We start from the raw sequence: 21,930 nt of genomic DNA on the forward strand, positions 1-21,930 counted from the left end.
AGGGCATACTGTACTTATCCTCTTTGACAGGACCCACCTTCTCCCTTGAGAGTGTCCCCTTTTCCCTCTTCTATCTCTTCTAATAAGCTCATGCCTGCTTCTCTGAGTGACATGTCTAAAATCTTTTTGGCATGATTGCAAAGACCAATGAGAAAGGACTGCTCTGGCTGCCACAACTCTGTGGCAGGCCCTTGCCCTATAACAATTCCAAATATGGTCATTTTACCTATTTGATTCCTCACTGTCACCTCTTAGACCACTCATCTTTGTTTTAAAAGATATTACTTAGGAAATTATGACACAATGCTGGATACCCCATGATCCCTCCATGTGAAGCCTGACCAGTCACAGTGTAGAGAGAGAAATAAACATAGCTACTGTCTTTCGGGATATGAGGCAAAACATTAATGTCAAGAGCCAGGCAAGTAAATACACATTCACTTTTTTGAAACATAGTTCATGACTTTATATCAAGAAATGATGACGCACAGAAAGGGAACTCACAGACAACATCTTCAGGTAGAAGAGCTGGGAGTTTGAAACCTGCTGGACGCAGCTAAGGATAGAAGGAAAAAAAAGCCCAGAAAGGCTGGAGGTAGATTTGGACAAACTGTCAAATCACATCTTGTTAGAATGCAGATTCTCAGCAGGTCTGAGAGGGGGTCTGAAATCCAATATTTTAACAAGCTCCTGATGCTGCTGGTCCCTAGTCCACCCAAAGAGCAGCCTGGAGAGCTACAAGGTGCTACAAAGCTAATTAATTCTGTGCTACAGAATCCAAAACTAAACTCCATTATCCCAGTGCTAAAGAGAACAAACAAAAAAAAAATAAAATTTTAACAAAGTTTTCTAACTAATGGACTGGACAAGAAGCTTGTCCAGTCCATTAGTTAGAAACTCTCCAATAAGCAGATGACAATATCAACAAAGTAGGGAAACATCTTGGCTTGCAAAATCCTTTATGCTGCACTTGGGTAAGGGGTTGGGGTTATAAAATACTGGTCAGTGTGAACACTGCTTCCTGTCACGGAATAGAAAGTAGCCCATTTACCTCATTTCAGCACTCAGGGCTGCTGTGGAAAGCTCCTGAAGGGACTGTGGGAGGCAGGAGGAAGACGAAACAGCAGGTTTTCCTCTGCCAAGTCCTGTGTGTGGGAGAACTGACACCACCTCTTCTGCTGAGAAAGGCAGCAGGATCACAGGCTGTGCAGAGGCTGGCTCTGCACGACCCCTGCTGGGCCCACTCCCCTGCAGTTCCTGTGAAGTCCCAGCTATATTTGCTCTTTGAGGAAACACTTTTTTCCCCTCTAATGCAGGGGTTGCATCCACTGGTGCTCTGCTGCTAAGCCACATCCCCAGCCCCTTCTATTTTTATTTTGAGACAGGGTCTTTCTTAGTTGTCCAAGAAAATAAAATAAAACTGGAGGGCAGAAGGACATACTGTACTTATCCTCTTTGACAGGACCCACCCTCTCCCTAAGAAGAAGAGATGGATGGGATCATTGCACTATGAACACCTTTGTAGAAATAGCACAATGAGACCCATTAATCTGTATAATTAGTATGTGTTAATAATTGTAGTAAGAAATTGAACTTGTGATCCTCCTGCCTCAGTTTCCTGAGTCACTGGGATTACAGGTGTGTGCCATCACACCCAGCAAGGGCACACTGGTATGTGACCAAGGACTAGTCAGTTGATCAAGTCTTAATGCCACTAAATATTGGCTTACTTTTTCCCCTCCCAGTTTATGGCTGGTTTTAATTTTTCGGAGCTAACAAGTTTGTAGGAAGCCCCATTTGCTTGCTGATCTTTATTCTGAGTCTCTTGATGATTTGGTAAAGGATTAGTGAGTAATAACCTCACTTTTACAAGGCTTGTTTTTAAGGTAGATTGAAAAACTGGTATTTTATAAGCACAAGTTCATCTCAGCAGAACGAGGAGAAAGACAAAACTGCTGCCTGTTCCCTCTACTAAATCCACAGAAGCCATGGGATGAGGATAGACCTTCACTTTACCTTGCTTTCTTCTAGTGGATTAACAAAGCCCTCTGTGAATTTAGATTTCCAGAGAGCCAGTGATCCTGAATGTACAAGTACTGAGTCAAAATAGGGGCGAGGTGGTAGGAGAGTGTCATTCACAGCCAAGTGGGTTGATCTGTTCCCTTCAGGGGCTCTGCAGGGCTGACCCAAAGCAAATGTGCTCTCTGGAGTGGGAGAGTCATGCTGGGTGGAGGCAGCAGCTCGTCGTGGGTCTCCCTAGAGGAGTTACTCAGTAGAATCTGTATCCCAGCAAGCAGTGAAGCAGAGGTCAGCTCAGGGGGCTCTGTCTGTTACTGAATTTTAAGAAATGCTTTCCCCCTCAACTCTGTGATACGGAATACATGGAGAAATTGTGGACAAACCAGGAGAGTTAATAAACCTAGCTTTGTGATAATATGTTGTGGTGGTCTTCACTATAGCTAAGCTATGGAAGCAGCCTAGCTGCCCATCAGCAGATGAATGGATGAAGAAAATGGGTTACATATTCACAGTGGAGTATTATTCAACCATAAACAAGAGTGGGATACTATTATTTGCAGGAAAGTGGATGGAACTGGAGATCATCATGTTAAGTGAAATAAGCCAGACACAGAAAGTCAAGTGTTGTATGTGTTCTCTCATATATGAAAATATAAAAGAAAAAGAAAAGACAGTAGAAGAGGAATTGCTAGGGATTGGGAAGGAGGTTGGAGGAAGGGGGAAAGACGAGACAGGAAAAGGTAGAAGAAGGAAAGATGGATGTGATTAGTGCACTATGTACACCTTCGTAGAAATAGCACAGTGAGACCCATTAATCTGTACAATTAGTATGTGTTAATAATTGTAGTAAGATATATAAATAAGAATATTGAGAATATTTCTGGGGAACTCCAAGAATTCCACAATGATAACTGGAAGCTTGCTGGGTAAACTGAACCGTGTGTAACTGACTGGAACTGGCTTGGCGCGGGGTTCTAAGAAGAGAGGGGTTCACAGACACTGTGACTCAACCCTGAGACACACACAGTGAGCACCCTTCCACTGGGAACTGTGGTGTGACTGCTAACTTTTATGTGAGGTTCACCTTCTCCCACCCCACCTCCCAGTGGCCAGTTATTTTTTACTGAAGACTATTTCTAGTAAGGTTCCAGTGATCCCCATTAGAATTCTTGGTAAGTCCAGAATTTTATCAGTGCAACTCTTTTCCTCAGGAGGGTTCACAATGAACAGTTTTGTTCCCCCAGCAAATCTTCTTTGAAGAGACTTAAAAATTAAAAGTCTATCACCCTTCACAGACCTTCCAGCTCAGCCTACTGTGTATCTGCCACTGCAGGGTTCCTGTAAGTGGGTGTGACCATGCTCTTGAAGAGGCAGCAGCTTTTGGGGCAGATTTTTTTGTTTTTAATGGAAATGTGTGTGTGTGTGTGTGTGTGTGTGTGTTTTAATGGAGTGATATATTTATATTTTCACTTAAAAAATTATATCCGGATTGAATTTCAAGTCAGAATTAAAGATGTGGTGATGACTAGTGAGGCTAGGTTTGGAATATTTGGATTAGCAAAAGCTATTTGGTCTTTCTCTCCACTTTCTCTAAGGATACTGGAAAATGCATTTCCTTGTTCTGTAGCAAAGGGGATGGTTTCCCAAAATAAAGACCATTTAAAAGGGAGGGTGATTAATAATGACAGACGTTTCATAAAATTTGGCAGGAAAATACACCTGCAGGAGGTGAGGGAGAATTTTGAAATCTATTTGCTGAGTAATGATGTCAGTTTCATTCCACCATCTTTCTTACCTCCTGCCCCATAGCACCTTGGTTTTGCTGAGGCTAGCTTTGAACTCATGATTCCCCTGCCTCAGTCTCCCGAGCTGCTGGGATTTCAGGTGTATGCCACTATGCCCCGAAAGGGCTATATTAATATTTTGTGGAATACCACAATTTATTAAATCATCCTCCTTTTCTTAGACAGAATTAACATTTTATTGAGTGCTTGTTTGTGTGCCAGACATTCTATATATTTTTATACTAATTCTATGAAGTTGGTATCTCCATTTTGCAGATAAAAAAACTGAGGCTTACAGAAGTTAGGTAACATAAAGGAGGCAGCATGACTTATAAAGGTAATGAGTCAGAATTAGGTCTCGAATTAGAAATTGGGGCCCAACCTTTTCTTCTATACCATGTTGGCTCCCAGTTTTTAAGATTTATTTAGAGGTTACTGAAGATATACAACCCTGGTCCTTAGCAAAACTTGGAATTCTGTTTACAATATGTCTTTTATAATATGTTCTAATTATTCTCCTTCTGAGTATTTTTTCATTCTGTCTTCAGGCTGAATCTTTTAGTTCCTTTCTTCCTCAACCCAGAAAGTATCCAGATACTAGGGAAGGGGACTGAGGAAAGTGGTGACACTTTTTTTCTTCTGGCTTTTGTTAACAGCCTTGGTCCCCCTATCCAATCCCTCAGCACTCTGCCATTGGACTCAGTCTTGCAAGTATGGGGATGCTCAGAGCTCAGTCCTTTTGGAAATACAATCCAGACATTTTTGTCAATGGTGTGCATGTATGAGATGAAGATAAGAAGAGAAAGTAAAAAATCACGTTTAGTATCAGGGAAAATTATCCACAGTGGGGCTGATTGTAGATGCAAAGAGCTAACAAAGAGAAAAGAAACAAATACCTGAGAACCTGGCTTGGTTATACAAAAGTAAAACTAAAGTCATCTGGATGGACTTGTGCACATTTCTATGTAACATTATACAAAATAATATGTGCCAGATTTATTTGATGCAACAGTTAATAAGGTTGTCTGATTTCATCTTATTAAAAAAATCAAGACATTTAGCTTTTTATCTTATAAAAAAGGTGTGTTAAGGAGGGCAAACCTCTGAAGATAGACAATAATACTGAATGTGGACCAGGAAATCTGGGAATACATATGCATATTTTCCAGCTGATGATCTGGGGTAACTTCACTTCTTTAGAGACTAAGTTTTCTCTCCTACAAGATGGAAATATATTTCTTACCATCAAGGGTTACTGGGAGGCTGGGGATGTAGCTCAGTGGTAGAGCATTTGCCTAGCAAGCAGAAGGCCTTGAGTTCAATCCTCAGTACCATAAGCAAATAAACATGCAAAAACTAGAGGAGATTTGTAGTCAAGCAAGCTGCAGAGTGGAATGTCATAAGCTGTAGGTGGTCCACATTCAGGCAGTCAGTGATAAATATTTTCAGAACTCCCTTCTGAGAACCCACTCTCAATGTCAATGTAGCAAACACCAAAGCTCCAACCTGCCCTCAAGAATGATAAAAATAACTCCAATTTGAGGATCTGTCACTATGGGTAGGCACTCATTAAGTGATTCTTTCAGGTTATTTTTCTTAATCATCACAATAACTCTGAGATGGATGAACTATTATTATTCTCAATTTATAGATGATAATTAAGAATCAAAGAGATTAAGGGCTGTGATGGAGTCAGTGAGTAAGAGCAGGCCCTGTGCTAGGTGCTGTGGATCTGATGGTGAGTGACACCCACAGCTCTCTACTTTCAGGGAACTTATATACTAAAGGGGAAGAATGACTGTATTCATTGCTGTCAAAAATGCCAGAGAAATTAGTAAAGCTTTATAAAGTATAAAATATCCAGAGCACAAGAAGTCATGAAGTTGGAGTATTACGCAGCACTAAAAAATGACAAAATCATAGAATTTGCAGGGAAATGGATGGCACTAGAGCAGATTATGCTTAGTGAAGCTAGCCAATCCCTAAAAAACAAATACCAAATGTCTTCTTTGATATAATGAGAGCAACTAAGAACAGAGCAGGGAGGAAGAGCAGGAAGAAGAGATTAACATTAAACAGATACATGAGGTGGGATGGAAAGGGAGAGAAAAGGGAAATTGCATGGTAATGGAGGGAGACCCTCATTGTTATGCAAAATTACATATAAGAGGTTGTGAGGGGAATGGGAAAATAAACAAGGAGAGTGGATGGGGTAGAGAGAGAAGATGGGAGGGGAGGGAGGGGGGATAGTAGAGGATAGGAAAGGTAGCAGAATACAACAGTTACTAATAGGGCATTATGTATAAATGTGGATGTGTAACCGATGTGATTCTGCAATCTGTATTTGGGGTAAAATTGGGAGTTCATAACCCACTTGAACCTAATGTATGAAATATGATATGTCAAGAGCTTTATAATGTTTTGAACAACCAATAAAAAAAATAAATTAAAAAAAAAGAAGTCATGAAGTACTTCAATAATAACATTTAAAATAATTGTTCCCATACCTGCCACCCATCTCGGATCTTCTGGTTGAAGATTCCATATTCATATCGGATGCCATATCCATAGGCCGCAAGTCCCAAGGTTGCCAGGGAGTCCAAGAAGCAGGCTAAGTTAGAGAGTACCACAAAGGAAAGAGTAAGCTTAGTGTAAATTTCAAGGCTTTCTCCCCAAAACAGACAGCCTCAGAACAGTTTTCTATGAGAAACCACTTTTATATTTTAAACCACAGAGACTGCTGTACAATGGGTATTGATTTTTTAAAATAACATTTTTTTTCTAATTATAAAAATAACACCATAGAAAAGTTAGAAAATATAAAAATTTATAAAGAGGAAAATAAATATCACCTATTACCTTACCATCTAGAAATAACCACTGTGTATATGCTGGTATTTTGTTTGAGAACAGATAAGGAAGCTACCTACTTGAGATATATAGATTATTGTTACCTACACTGTCCTTTCTAAGGGAAGCTGTTTCTATTGTCCCCCTGCTTAAAAAGATAGCTCCAGGGGAGTATAACCTATACGTGACCCATGTCCTGACTACTAACTAGACCTTTGTGGAGGACTCTTTCTTACTGAATTTCACTGTTGTTGGGATATATATGACCATGTGTTCTAAGAAGTCTGGACTAGGAAATGAACCTTGATTAATTGGCCTAGTAATTTTATTTTCTTCATCAGTGACTGGCATTGGCTTGGGCATACATTGACACTCAATCCACTGAGTGTTACTAACAAGGTGCAGGGAACTACTATGAAAGATTTTCCTTGCTGCCACCATCTTTTGCTTCATGGTGGGGGTTGGGTGGGGATTTAGAGGGTAGTGTAAAAGAACCACAGAGACCTAGAGTCCTGACATAATCGTGATGTTAAATAAACCCTTCTTCAAATAGCTCAACCTCTGCAGTTCCTGTTCTGTGATAACACACTGCCTTGTTGGTTGGATAATTTTTTTTTTTGCTAGGTTTTCTATTAACTAATGACACAGCATCTGAACCAGAATAGCCAATCATCAGGCAGAATAGGGATTTATCTTGTGGTTGGGTGCAAACTCAGGGGTTTCACTAACCAGATTGTCCCTCTCAGGAATTTGAACTGATGCAGAGAATGAGGAAATGTACAATAGGAATTAAAAACTGAAAAGAGCATTGAAAGCTGTAAAACAAACAGAAAGATGTAAATCAAACAGGTTCATAGGTCAACTCTAAAACAGAGATCCATGAATGCCAATGACTGAGGCCTTCAAGTTATTTTAACATGTCCAGCCCCTGTGCCCATGTGGCCTGGCTCTACTCCATTTCTTCTCTCTCTGGGTTATGGCTATATGGCTTTTTCTGGGTCCTGACCAGTTCCTCCTTAGAGCCTGACCACAATGGGGTCCCAACCTTTCCAGTCAGGTAAGAGATGAGATCACGTAATGAGAATTACTCAGCCTCATTTGCTGCTTCACTCGTTGACCTTACCAGTCAGCTGAAAAAGCGAAGTCATTTAAGTTCTCATTGTTAAATGCACTTTCCATTGGCACTGCTGGTCTTCCTACAGCCCAGGAAGCCTAGTAATGCCCTTACAACTCAGGTCATACCACACAAATATGTGAGTTGAGCTGCTGTGAACACAGCAGTGGACAGCAGTGAAATAAAAGAGACAGTTTGGAAACACTTAAGTGCACAGGGAGGATCTGGTTAACTGTGGGGTTTTAAGCAACACCTCACAGGTTTTGAGCAATGTCTGTTTTGTTCAACTTCCTTTCTCTGCTGGAAATTGTCTGGATTCAATTCAGCCACAGTGAAAACTCAAGAACAAATTCATTTACGATAGAGCATACTTTGCACTTCTAGGAAGCCTGTCTGCTGCTTTTAAGTGTGGTTGTGCATGGCATCTGAGGAAACATCAATTGGCCAGACAAGATGATACATTCCCAGTGTCACTTACCAGCAAGCCTCCCAAGACCACCATTGCCAAGTCCAGCATCTTCTTCAATCTCTTCTAACTCCTCCATATCCAATCCAAGCTGACAATGAAAGGAAAATAATACCGGATGTGGATACAAATATAGGCCATTTGGGTCAGGTACCCAGGTGTATTTGTGTACTTGAACCAGTTTCATTTCCCTCACAGCTCATTCTGGCATCAGATGCCCACTGCAGACACTGGCAACTGCAAATGCCAATGGTACGATATGGTACAGCAACATCATGGACTCTAAATGACCGTCACAGACTCTGCTACTTCCTTACTGGTGACCCTGGGTAAGTTACTAAATCTTTTTATGCATTGCACTCTCTTATTTTAATAAGGTGGGTGATAAAAAAATATATGCCACATTTAGAGTTGTTGAGAATTAAGAGATTATGCAAAACATATTCCTGGACAGATATTTCTCAATAAATGTTAACTATTATTATTATTATTATATGCGTGTGTGTGTGTGTGTGTGTGTGTATGGGGTAGGGTTAAAACCTCAGAAATAGTCCAGTACCAAGCTGACATTTGCTGGACTGTAGGAATTTGAACATGAGCAAAAGGTGCAAGGTAAGACTTTTCAGTATGGACTGAAGATCATCTTCCCATGACCACAGTATATTTACTCAGTAGGGTCAAAAACTGTTAACCCAAATCAGTGAGTCACTGCAATGAGATGACTGGAGGCCCGACAGCTCCCAGGAAAGCCTCAGTCCCGCAGTCCAGGTGGATGGAGATAAAATCTTCTACTTCTTGCTGGAGTAGATAAGAAGCTACTGGAAGTCAAGGAGCATCTGTGAACTTGGAATGAAGGTAACTGGTTGTCCATGGGCTTCCTGCCCCTAAGTGTGAGGAGTCACACAGGCAGAGTCTATTAGCACCACTGTGGGCTCCTGTCAGAGTTCTGCAGCCTTTAGGTCACTGTGGGTTGCTAATTTTACAATGAGGAAATTGATAGCCAGATAAGTTGCAAGACCCATTCTATGCTGACTAGATGATAATCTAACCCAAACTTGGCTAAAGGATGGCCTGTTGTGAAATGAGGATGTTCTTTTCTGAATGTCATTCAATCACGAAATTGAATATTTTTTAAGATGGAAAACTAATTTACTTATTGGGAATACAGGCCTGAGATGTAACTCTGCTTGAAGACAATGCTCCAGTTTTCATGATCTCTACTCTTATATCACAAAGAGCTTTCTCATGTAAACCTTGACCATTAAATCTTATAAGAGTTAAGCATGATTTTGCTTCATTTCACTATTTTGAATTTAATCCCTAGTAACCAGAGCCTACTAGGATCCTTGTGCAATCCAACTGTAAGTGCTAGCACTCAGGATTTTTAAATTCTAAAAATAAAAGTAGGATCTAAACCTTAAGCAAGAAGCTGAGGAGCACTTCATTTCACTTGGTTTTATTTTTTATTTTTTGGTACCAGAGATTAAACCCAGGGGTGCTTAATCAATGAGTTACATCCTCAGCCTTTTTAAATTTTATTTAGAGACATGGTCTCCCTGAGTTGCTTAGGGCCTTGCTGAGTTCCTGAGGTTGGCTTTGAATTTGTGATCCTCCTGTCTCAGCCTCCCAAGCCACTGGAATTATAGTCATGTGCCATGGTGCCCGCCCCAACTGTCAAATTGTGATCAGTTCTTAAAAAGTGGACTCAAGACCAAAGTAAAACTTGCAGTTCACACAGCAGAGACTTTCGAAGGCTTGTTCAGTTGCTAATTTCTAAAATGCAATTTTTTGTTTTAAGCAAAGCTATATTATTTTCAGCTAATATTAGGGGAAGTAAGGAAAAGGGAAGTGGAGGAAAATTGCAATGGTTCCTTCACAGGAAATGCTCTAAACCCACACAAAGCCCTCAGTGATAAACAGCTGGTTGCATAGTGTGACAATCCCACCTCAAGGGAAAGGAAGAGTTCAAATAGTCTCTCATTTAGAATTGACTTTGTGAATATAAATTCTTCATTTCCACCACATTGAAAAGGTTAACAACCCTGTTTTTGGTTGAAGCCTGAGGCTCAGGAAACAAACAGTTAAATATATTCATAAAAACAAATTAGTACATTGGGGCTAAGACCTCAGACTTTTCCTTTAGGGAGGAAAGACATTTTACATATCATTAAGCAACAGTAAGACAAAAGGATTTTAAAGCTTATCATTTTCTAAATTGCCTTTATACACTGAAAACTGTCAAACTATGATCAGTTCTTAAAAGCGGACTCAAGACCAAAGTAAAACTTGCAGTTCACATAGCAGAGACTTTCAAAGGCTTGTTCAGATGCTAATTTCTAAAATGTAATTTTTGGAGGAATGCTGTCAAAGACTGATTGCAAAAAAAAAAATTCTCATGCATCATAACTAGTTCGCTAACTTCTTTTTCTGGTCCTTTCTTTTATGACAGAGATCACCAGTAATGTCTGTTTCTAATAGTTTGTAATGACCATCCCCTCTTTTGATAGTATATGTGCTATGTTTTCAGAGTTCTTGAAGTGAACTTGAAATTTAAAGGGAGAGGATGAGAGAAATGAGATGGGAACAAAGTACCTGGTAAATGGCCTCATCACAGGCATTTTGCAGGCCAAGGTTGATCATGGTGTTCTGTAATGTCCGGCCCATGTAAAATTCCAGGGAGAGGTAATACACTCTCTAAAATAAAGAAAGGAAAGGTCATGTTTCCACTATTAGGCCAACCATCCAAACACAAGGTCAAATGTTAGGTCACCAAGAAGAAACAAAAGAGGAGGTAGGTCTACTTTAACACAGCTGCGACACATATCAGATCAGATGCCTAAGATTATTCCTGACATTGGTTTGGGAAAACCATTTATACCATTTTAGCAAAGTGTTCAGTATTTTTTATCCCCAGGGAGTGGGGAAAAAGCAAGCTCATTCATCCAACGACTTGGATTTAATGTTTTGTGTTTTCCCCGGTCCTGTTCAAGAATCTTACAAAGAAAGCACACTTTAGACAAAGAGAAGTTAGACTGCCACGACTCAGCACTCCCTTTGAAGGCGAGGGTCAGGTGGACTGGCAAGACGTACAAGGACCAACTCCGTAGACTCCATGGCCAGACAATATTTCTCTCTGGTTATTGCAAGAAATTTTACAATTTTAGAATTAAAACTGCTCTTGAAAGTCTATGAACTGGGAATAGTTCCTTCTGAATAAAAACACCTAAGGTTTATTAGATTTGTTCTTGATGAAATAGGGAATTTCTCTATTGACTTAGAAGCTGTTTTGCTTTTGACATAGTAAAAGCCTGGTAAATAATATCAGAGTCAAAAGTGAGAGGTACAAAGTTCAGATATGCCTAAAGCCTTTTACATACAAGCATAGTTTACTAATTAGGAAAAGAAAAAAAAAATCCACGAGTGATTTCATTATCCATTTTTACAATATCTTATTCCACTCTCCATTATCAGTTATGTTCTTCTCCATCAGGTATAAAACAACAAAAACCTGTAAATGCACCAATATAAAGTCAACTCAAATTTTAGGTGTTCTCTCATTTCTGTAAGAACCAAAAAAGAAAAGTGTTTGGTCAATCGGAAAATATATAAAATTATCAATAGAGTCCAGGATTATAAATATGTTCCATAACAATAAATGATACACATATGAATAAAATATTATTTGAAAATATCAGTTTAGAAGTTTCACTCTTTCATTTTGTGAAACAACTGAATTTTTGTCTTCACATGGGTAGTAAGCATCCCTGCCTTAGTGAGGCCTCTAACACTCGGTCCTCATTTTTTATCCAGGTTGTTTGAATGTCTCTCATGCTGTTATTAAGGCCTCACCAGCCTGTCAGATGCCTTTGTGGGACTGGGAAAAGGCACCTTTCCTGGGCAGACTGAAGCCAAACGGGCAGAGCCCACTCAGACCTCTGGCTGGTGTTCTTACACACAATGCTACGGCTGTTAGGGGAAACTGTATCTCAAGCCACAATGCTCACTTGTGGAATATTAGCACAGACTTTTTTGGTTCTTCCGTATGTATTTTCATTATCTCTATAACATAACCACAATATTTTGCCATTTTGTTTAAAGTTATCTATAAAAAGCTTATTAATATATACAGTATGTATGTAATACTTGAAATTGTGAGGTCATCACCCCAGGAATAATGGCTACATTTATATTAAATGTCTTTGCCTTCCTTTTTTAATGATTCCAAGTTAGCATGGACTGAAGATATATTAAAATATATAAAATCTTAAGAATATTCTAAGATATTTCTAGGTCTTCCTTAAAAAAAAAAAAAGAGGTTGTTTAAACACAGTAAATGAGAGTCCCTTTTTACATGAGAGATATTATAAGGACAGAAATTTTAGATAATTTCCTAATTCTCAAAAATAGTTTTTCTGAACCCCCTCTGAACCTCACCTAATATTTGAGGGAAAAAATACACACACATATATTATATGTATTTTTTATATATTTTATATATATATATATATGACCTTGAAAAATAGATCTCTGTCATCATCAGTTTTTAACATTCTGAGTTTGAAAAAAGAGATTTAGGAAACAATAAGAGAGGTATCATGGGAACAAATTTTTATTCCTCACACTTCAGATAGAGCCCTAATATCCAGAGTATACAAAGAACTCAAAAAATTAAACAATAAGATAACAAATAACCCAATCAACAAATGGGCCAAGGACCTGAACAGACACTTCTCAGAGGAGGACATACAATCAATCAACAAGTACATGAAAAAATGCTCACCATCTCTAGCAGTCAGAGAAATGCAAATCAAAACCACCCTAAGATACCATCTCACTCCAGTAAGATTGGCAGCCATTATGAAGTCAAACAACAACAAGTGCTGGCGAGGATGTGGGGAAAAGGGTACACTTGTACATTGCTGGTGGGACTGCAAATTGGTACGGCCAATTTGGAAAGCAGTATGGAGATTCCTGGGAAAGCTGGGAATGGAACCACCATTTGACCCAGCTATTGCCCTTCTCCGACTATTCCCTGAAGACCTTAAAAAAGCATACTACAGGGATACTGCCACATGGATGTTCATAGCAGCACAATTCACAATAGCTAGACTGTGGAACCAACCCAGATGCCCTTCAATAGATGAATGGATAAAAAAATGTGGCATTTATACACAATGGAGTATTACACAGCACTAAAAAATGACAAAATCATGGAATTTGCAGGGAAATGGATGGCACTAGAGCAGATTATGCTAAGTGAAGCTAGCCAATCCCTAAAAAACAAATGCCAAATGTCTTCTTTGATATAATGAGAGCAACTAAGAACAGAGAAGGGAGGGAGAGCAGGAGGAAAAGATTAACATTAAACAGAGACATGAGGTGGGAGGGAAAGGTAGAGAAAAGGGAAATTGCATGGAAATGGAAGGAGACCCTCATTGTTATACAAAATTACATATAAGAGGTTATGAGGGGAATGGGAAAAAAACAAGGAGAGAAATGAATTACAGTAGATGGGGTAGAGAGAGAAGATGGGAGGGGAGGGGAGGGGGGATAGTAGAGGATAGGAAAGGTAGCAGAATACAACAGTTACTAATATGGCATTATGTAAAAATGTGGATGTGTAACCGATGTGATTCTGCAATCTGTATTTGGGGTAAAAATGGGAGTTCATAACCCACTTGAATCTAATGTATGAAATATGATATGTCAAGAGTTTTGTAATGTTTTGAACAACCAATAAAAAAAATAAAAATAAAAAAAAGAGATTTAGGTATGTTTACAAAGCATTTGGAAGTGTAGGAAGGACTTTGAAAAAGAACTATTATTGCCTAATAGCAAAATATTTGAGCATTTCCAATATACTTTATAAAATATATGCATGTGTCACTATTACTAATATTTTATGTATAGTACACAAAAAATGAACATTTTTAAAAGGCTTGCAAAGATAAAGAAGACCTAACAATAACCAGAGTTTTGAAGTAAGTATATATATATATATATATATATATATATATTTTATAATACATTTTAAAATATTTTTTTTAGGTGGATACAATATCTTTATTTATTTTTACGTGGCACTGAGAATTGAACCCAGTGCCTCGTGCATGCCAGGCCAGCGCGCTACCACTTGAGCCACATCCCCAGCCCTGTATTTTTATATTTTATTCCCAGAATTAATCAGAGGAACTGGTACTTCTGGGAAGACATGTGGAACAGGTGGTAACAAAACTGAGACTTGAAGGAAAGTCAAGAACGAAACATAGACATGGTGGGAAGGGCTTCCAAGTAAAGGGCGTAGAGTGAGCAGAGGCCCAGAAGTGGAGTTTGGTGGAACATTAAGGTAGGCACTGGGGGGTAACACAAGATGAGCTGGGAGAAACAAATTCACCCTGATGGAGAAAGGGTTTTAAAAACTTAAGTATTGTGGCTGGCTATGGGAGCCCATGATAACTGAGCAGAGGGCAAGATGTGTTACTTTAGGAAGATTAGCAGAACTACAAGGCATGGAGTAGGTGGGACTGCAAATTCAAATGCCTGCAGAAACCAGGCAGAGAAAATAAATGAGGGTCACATAAAATGATGTGACATACTAGGCAATGAACTGGTGTGTGCAAGAGTTCTGGCCCAAGGCACTGAATTTAAACTGGTGAAGACATCTTGTTGGCCAAACAAAATATGTCTACTAGCCATAGCCAGCCCCATGCTGCCAGCTGTAGCACTTCTGGGAATCAAGGTCACCACTTAGAGGTCCACTGCAACAGAGCTGTAGCCAGGGCCTCAACTAGCCAGCAAGTGAGAATGGAAGAGAGTGGGTAAGAGGGTAATTTCCAGGGAATCTTCAGGTATCAACAGATTTTGGTAACCCATTGAATGGTAAATACAGGAGGAAGTCAAAGGTAAAGCTAAATTTTAGTGTCTGGGTTACTGTCAAGATGAAAATGCCATTAAAACTAGAAACACAGAGGATAGGGCAGGATTAGGAGGAATATGATTTGAGTTTTTAACATGTTGATTTTGAGAGAGAGGAGGAGATTTAGGAAATGTAGGAAGGAGTTTGAAAAGGAACTTAGAGATCCAGGTTTATGATTCATCAGCACAGATTCTAAAGAGCAAGGGAGATGGGAAAGAAGCTTGGACACATACTGGCTCTACATTGTACAAGAGCAGGAGCCATCTGTTTAGTTAAACAAGACTGTCATGGGCACTTTGTTAACACTTGTGGAATGAATCATGTTCACTGTTGTACCCTCAGTGGATCAGAATACTTGCCTTATACTTTCACTCAAGTAGGAAAGGAGAGCCCACACAATGAACTAGCCAAAGAACCAGGGAAACCTATAAAATACCAGATAAGCCTCTGGAGGGGAAATATGCAGGACTTTATAGGAGGAAAAAAAAAAGGCTCATTATGCCACTCTTCAGCTTAAAAATTTTAACAATCATTTTAATGCAAGGGACAGTATGGTATATGTAGTAACATCCCTTTTGTGTAAATAGAAAAGAAAGTAAATAAATGTATACACAAAATGTTTTCTAAGGATACATTTACATTTATAAGAACACATGTTAGCATTTTGATATATTTGGGTGGTTGGCCAGGCATCTGGGGTGAGCAGTGGCTATCTGAAAGTGTTGTTACAGCTGTAACTTCTTACTATTAGAATCTCTCTCTCTCTCTCTCTCTCTCTCTCTCTCTCTCTCTCTCTCTTAAACATTTCTATTGTTTTGGGGCACTGGGATTATGGATCACTTTTTCTTCATACTTTTACATATTAAAGATCCTAATAAATATTTACATATTTTTCTCATTGTCTCCAGGATGTATCCCAATCTTTCGCCCTTTCCCATTTACTCTAACCAGCTTTTCCAGTTTCATCTTCCAAGATGAACTCAAACACACCCTCCTTACAGCTGTCAGCGGCTGTCTCTCACTCTTACTCTGCACATAGTATCTCTCCCTCTCTCTACCCTGTCCTCCCCGCACCCTCAATTCTACCCACCCATCTCTTGTCCCCTTCCCAGATTCTCAGGAAGAGAGAGTGGGCTCAAAGCATGCTAAGGGACTCTCCATTCCAGCCTCCACGAAGTGGATGAGTTAAACCCCTGAAGAGCTTTCCTGCAGCTCTTGGGTAGGTCTCCAGCGGGTAGCAGATATTTCTCTAGGAGGTCTTACGTGGGGTATTTCTCTAGGAGGAAGTCCAGGAGCGATTCACGCCCTACTCATCAGAACTGGGGCAGGACCCCTACCCTTCCCTCCGCACCACAGTTACGCATTCTCTTGGAGAAACCTGGAACTTAAAACTATTTGAAGGAACTCTATATTTGTGTGTCTTCCCTAAACCCTAAGCCCCGCCAAGGCAGGGCTTTTGTCTGTTTTATTCAGGGCTGAAAGTCAGGGGCATAAATTGTTCTTGGCAGCCCGGGCAAGAGGCGCCAGTTACCTCTTAATTCAAATGCTTGCTGTAGATGCTCCAAAAAAGTTTGTGGACAAGAGATTGCCTAGGCATTTGCTTACCCAGCGGGCCCAGGGTCGGACAGTGTCGGGGTTCGGGTGGGGCGCTGGTGGGCAGCGCCGCAGAGACGCGATGGGGGTGTCGGTGGGGTGGTGGTATACGTTTCCTGGTCTGTCCACCCACAGCTCAGACACGTCTTCCCCGGACTCCGGGGCAAGGGCAAGGCGCGCAGGGAAAACACGCTGGGGGTATGGCTGCAGATCCCACCCCCCCTCCACGGGGCGGGGAGTAGGCTAGGAGACCCCCAGCCAGCCCGCCCTCCCTACCTTGGGGCACTTCTCATAGTAGTACTGCTGCGTGCGGATCCAGCGCCCCACCAAGTGGTCGCGCACTGTGTGAGCCAGCGCGAAGAAGTAGTCGCGAGGGGTGGCCACATTGCGGTCCTTGACGAGCGTGAAGTGCAGGTGTCGGTTGAAGCCCTTCTTGAGCTCGGCCACGTTCTCCACGCCCACGATGCCGCGGATGCTGATCTGCCGCCTCTTCTCCTGGTCTGTCAGGGGCTTAGCCATTGCTGCGGGCGGCGGCCGCGCAAGAGCTGGACCTGAGGCGGGAGGCAGCTGGCGGCGGGACAGGGGCGAGGCCGCCGCGCTGGCCGCTGCTTTTGAGGAGCAGAAAAGTTTGGGGTCCGCCCCTCGGCGCGGCACCGCCCTCCGCGCTCCCCGAGGGTTGCGGCTCCAGTCCACCCCTAGGCGCCGGGCGCAGCCCGAGACGAACCGCGGAGGGAGGGGGGGTGGGCGTGGGCCGGGGACCCGGCCGAGGCTCTGGGCTGTTTACAGGGACCGTGTGCAGGTCACGTAGCGCTCGGAGGCTTCCTTCCGGATCTGCCAAACTTGGGAAAGCAGGGTTTGTTCTGGCTCCCTGCCACAGGTCCCAGCGCCTCCAGGACGTGGTTGGTGAGAAAACACCTTGTTGGCAAACTGTCGTTTACTGATCTACGTTTGCAGTGCGATTATTATTATCTCCCACCTGGGATCTTGCTGTAACTTCAGGTTGTCCCACCTCCCTTCCCATTCCTTCGCGTCGCCTCACGGTGGATCGTCAGCGTGCCCCAGTTGTTCTTAGTTTTTGAGGACTCAGAGACTCGGGTTTCTGGTCTCCTAGAACCAGTCTTGACCTGCGCCTAGCACCTTACCACATTCTGTAGAGATGGGTCAGTAAGAATCAGTGAATCCAGGAATCTATGCTTCAGATTGATTGTGTGCCAGTCGATTTACATTATGTTTGAACTGAAGGAGAGGGCGGAGAGAAAAGAGGAGGGAATGTGTGTGGAAAATGAATGATCGCTCATTGGGCCAGTTGCCTTAGTCACATAAAACAAACTGGTCTGTGGCAATCTACAGGGCAGGCTGATCTTTGCTCTGTTCACCTTCAGCTCCAGTGGTATTTGTGGGGTGTGTGTGTGTGTGTGTGTGTTTACACCTTGGCAAAGGTAAACAAAACACAGGGGATTTTAGGATGTCAGAGGGTTTTTAGCCAAAATTGATTATTTTGAACTAATGCGAACTCACCATAAAAATCTAAGTTTAAATCCCATAGGTCTGGCCTCATTTCCAGACTCCTGGTCCTCCTTACTTCCCGGGGCTTAGACTTTGGCCCTTGGGGCAGAACTAAGGCTGAGGTGGGCTTTATGCAATACCTACACTATTGACAATCAGCAGAGGAAAGTTGGTAGGAGAATTGAGGTTGAGATTTGGATTTGGATGAGTCCTGAGTCAAGAGAGTGGAGTGAAGCCCTGTGAGGGGAGCCTGAAGGAAAAAGAAATTCTTTTGTTGAAAGTTTTTTTTTTTTTTTTAAATCAGCTTTGAATACCCACAGCATTATGCCAGTTTTGGGTCATTCACACATTGTGAAATACATCAGTCAGGTCTAATAGCTGGATGGAAAATAAGGTAAAAGGCTAAGTGTCAGTAGATATTACTCACATGGAGGTCTCTAAGCAGCAGAAGGCAAAATAAAGTCTGAGCACTTGGATGGGGAGTGAGAAAGTAGGATACAAAAGAAGAGAGGGAAGACACCAAAGCAAACTTATTGTTTCTTAGTTTTGCTTAAGCCTATTTCAAGTAGGTACATCCTAGCCTCCTGTGTATTTAGATGTAGTGAATTCTTGTTGGAAGTCCAGGTTAATGATGAACTAATGCACATACTATTTTTTTTTTGATTCTGCATCCAGCCAGTGAGCCCACTCTCCTGAATTGAACATCTCTCTGTGGAAAAAACTGTCAAATGTTCTAACCATCAAATTAGAAGTTCAAACTGTAGAATGTGGGGAGGGAAACTGGGGTATAATCCTGTGTTAAAGGGGATATAAAAGCACCAGATGACTTGGGGTACTAGTAGACTCAGTCTTCCAGACACTAAATCAACTGCCTAATAGTTATTCCCTTCTCATTTCCTTTAGGTTTTCTGAAAAGTCTTTGGTATTAGCATTTGTTAATCTGCATTTTAAACAGAAGGTAGACTCTTCTTTTTTTTTATTCTAGGTTTTAGTATCTAATTAGAATTCAATAAATTGTATTCTAATTATTATGAGTGATACTTTTCCAATTTTTGTTCCAATATGAGCCTTATTTTTCAAATTTTCAGTTAAAATGAACTTGTTTCTAGAAAAATCATATAGATTGGGTGGTACATGACTGGGGCAAAAGAAAATGGTACATCTATAATTGAAGTTTGAGAAACCAGGAGATTGATAGTCATTGAGGTCCCTTCAAAGTCCAACATCTGATCCTTCTATACTAGTACAGAAACCTGAGGCCTCAAGAAGTTAAGTTACTTGAACATTAAGATCAATATCTTTAAAAACCTCTCCTTTAAACTGGGTGCTGGGGCACATGCCTATAATCCCAATGAATCAGTAGGCTGAGACAGGAGGATTGCAAGTGTGATGGTAGCCTTGACAACTTAACCAGACACTGTGGAAGGAAGGAAGGAAGGAAGTAAGTTCTGGGGATGTAACTCAGTGGTAGGAACAGCCCTGGGTTAAATGCCAGGTACCAAACCAAACAACACCAAAACCTCTCCTTTAGCCTCTTCCCTGACTGAAACACTAAAAACTATGGGTGCCTGAAAAACCATCAGATTTAAGTGGTTCACATGTTTATACCAGCCTTGTTAACAATGACATGTATTATTCCTGTTTCTTCTCTACTGCTTCCTTGTGGCTTCTGTAATGAAACAGCATTTGTGAATAGCTGAACAAACTGTCCAAACCTCACAGGACAAGCATAAGCTCCCCACTGTCAGAAAAGAACCAAGGTAAAATGTGTTAATTTGAGTCCTTACAGAAGCAGATGCTAAATAGGGTTTCAATGTGAAAAGGTTTTATTAGGGCAAATGTTTGTGGGAGAGACATGAGGAGCGAGCCAATTTGGAGCAGGAGAGCAGCAGACCATGATGCAAGCTAATGCAGAGCGAAGAAGAGAAGGAGGGGAAGGGAGGGGGTCATATCCCAGGCTGCCCTGTAGTCCTGGAGGATCCAGCAAGGTCACTGGGTTGTTCTGAAGCCAAAGCCAGCAGTGAGAGGAGTCCCTGGTTCTTTGCTTGTCATTGGTGGAGTGTCCCCAGGGAGACTTGACCTCTGTGCAAACACAGCAAGGCTATCTACAGCCCTGGGTCAGTTATACTCACTACCGTTGTGTGTGTCTGTGAGACCCATTTGGTGGTTATAGCAAAAAGATACTATTATCCACTGTCTCAAAGCAGAGTTTATTGTGCTGATATATCACTTCCAAATTCACCAAGGCTGTAACTAGCATTTTCCAAAGGGTTCTGGTTAGACTTTTACATACATTACCTCATTTAGTCCTCTTACCAGCTCTGTGAAGCAAGATCTATTTTTCTTTCCATTTCACAGATGAAGAAATAGGCTTAGAAGTTATGTAGCTTGCTCAGGATCTTCACAAGTGAGTGGTAGAAATGTTTTTCACATCCTTAAACATTGATTTCACTCCCCTGAAACAGGATTTGGGATCTGTTATGTAAACTCAAATTCAGACTGCATCTTAGCTAGCCAATTTATCTATTCATTTGGTTGTTTTGGGTTTGTTTTTGGTTTTTTGGTACTGGGGATTTAACCCTGTACCATTTGCCACTGAGCTACATCTCAGGCCTTTTTAATGTTTTTATTTTGAGACAAGGTCTCACTGTGTTGCTTAGGGCCTTGCTGAGTTGCTGAGGCTAGCCTTGAACTTGTGATACTCCTGCCTTAGCCTCCTGAGCTTCTAGGATTACAGGTGTGCATCACTGAATGCAGCTTCACTTGGATTTTTAAATTTTTTAAAAATTTGTGTCACTTAGTTACACATGAAAGTACAATGATCTTGACATATCATACATTTGAATCAGATGGGATTCACTTGGATTTTTGTGTGTGCTATTTGTTGACCTTTTGGTCTACTTTTTTTGGGATTGAACCCAGGGGCATTTAACCACTGAATCACATCCCCAGCCCCCTTTTTTTTTAAGCTTTATTTAGAGATGGGGGGGGGGCATCTCACTGAATTGCTTAGGGCCTTGCTAAGTTGCTGAGGCTAGCTTTAAACTTGCAATCCTCCTGTCTTAGACCCCAGACCCACTGGGATTACCAGTGTGCACCACTGTGCCCGGCTTGGTCTACTTTAAATCAGACCTGGGTCCAAGAAAATGCCAGATGGCCAAAGTGGCCCCATATACAGATCATTTACATCCTGGAGAGGGGAAGTGTAAAAGATGGGCTGAGCATTATGCCCAAGGTCTAGAGGTAAGTACATTTTGTTCAGGTATTTTTAATGTATGAATCTGTCAACCAAGGTTACTATCCAGGCTCTGCTGTTTTAAATATTTAGAAAGATGATTGAGAGGCTGGATTGATTATGCTACGGAACACCCTACCACCTGCAGACAATGTGGCTAACCAAATTGTCATCTCTATAATTGGCTGTGACTTCGATCCTTCTCTTGGTACTTGAGTGTAGTTGGCTTGTCTTGAAGAAGTGGATGTTCCTGGCACTTTTACTTCCTGTCATACTTGATTTGTTCATTAGTACAGTAGTTTGGCTTGTTAAGAGTGGTCTAGTGGGAATTCCTGAAAAGCTGGAAAGTTTTACAACCCACTTTTTTTTTTTTTTCCTGTCTCTCGAATCATGGACAGTCTCAATATGCCTGTTGTGGAAGATGCTGACACCAGAGAATCAGGGCTT

General features: G+C 41.2%; 1 protein-coding gene and 1 non-coding gene across 2 annotated transcripts in view; one reads left to right on the plus strand and one right to left on the minus strand.

The window, feature by feature from the left end:
- Positions 1–17,347, minus strand: part of Pygl (glycogen phosphorylase L) — a 37,351-nt gene extending 20,004 nt beyond the window's left edge. The window contains exons 1-4 of the mRNA XM_046461084.2: positions 17,019–17,347; positions 10,826–10,927; positions 8,246–8,324; positions 6,311–6,414 (exon numbers count right to left, since the gene is read on the minus strand). Of these exons, the coding sequence (XP_046317040.1) occupies positions 6,311–6,414; positions 8,246–8,324; positions 10,826–10,927; positions 17,019–17,261 (528 nt within the window). The 5' untranslated portion in view covers positions 17,262–17,347. The remainder of the gene's footprint in view (positions 1–6,310; positions 6,415–8,245; positions 8,325–10,825; positions 10,928–17,018) is intronic.
- Positions 5,066–5,143, plus strand: Trnaa-agc (transfer RNA alanine (anticodon AGC)). Its single transcript has one exon. It is a non-coding gene; the product is annotated as a tRNA-Ala (tRNA).
- Positions 17,348–21,930: the final 4,583 nt, after the last annotated feature.

This window comes from Marmota monax, unplaced genomic scaffold (assembly GCF_021218885.2).
Source record: "Marmota monax isolate L192 unplaced genomic scaffold, Marmota_monax_Labrador192_F-V1.1 WCK01_AAM20220418_F8-fsc00001, whole genome shotgun sequence".
NCBI lineage: Eukaryota > Metazoa > Chordata > Mammalia > Rodentia > Sciuridae > Marmota > Marmota monax.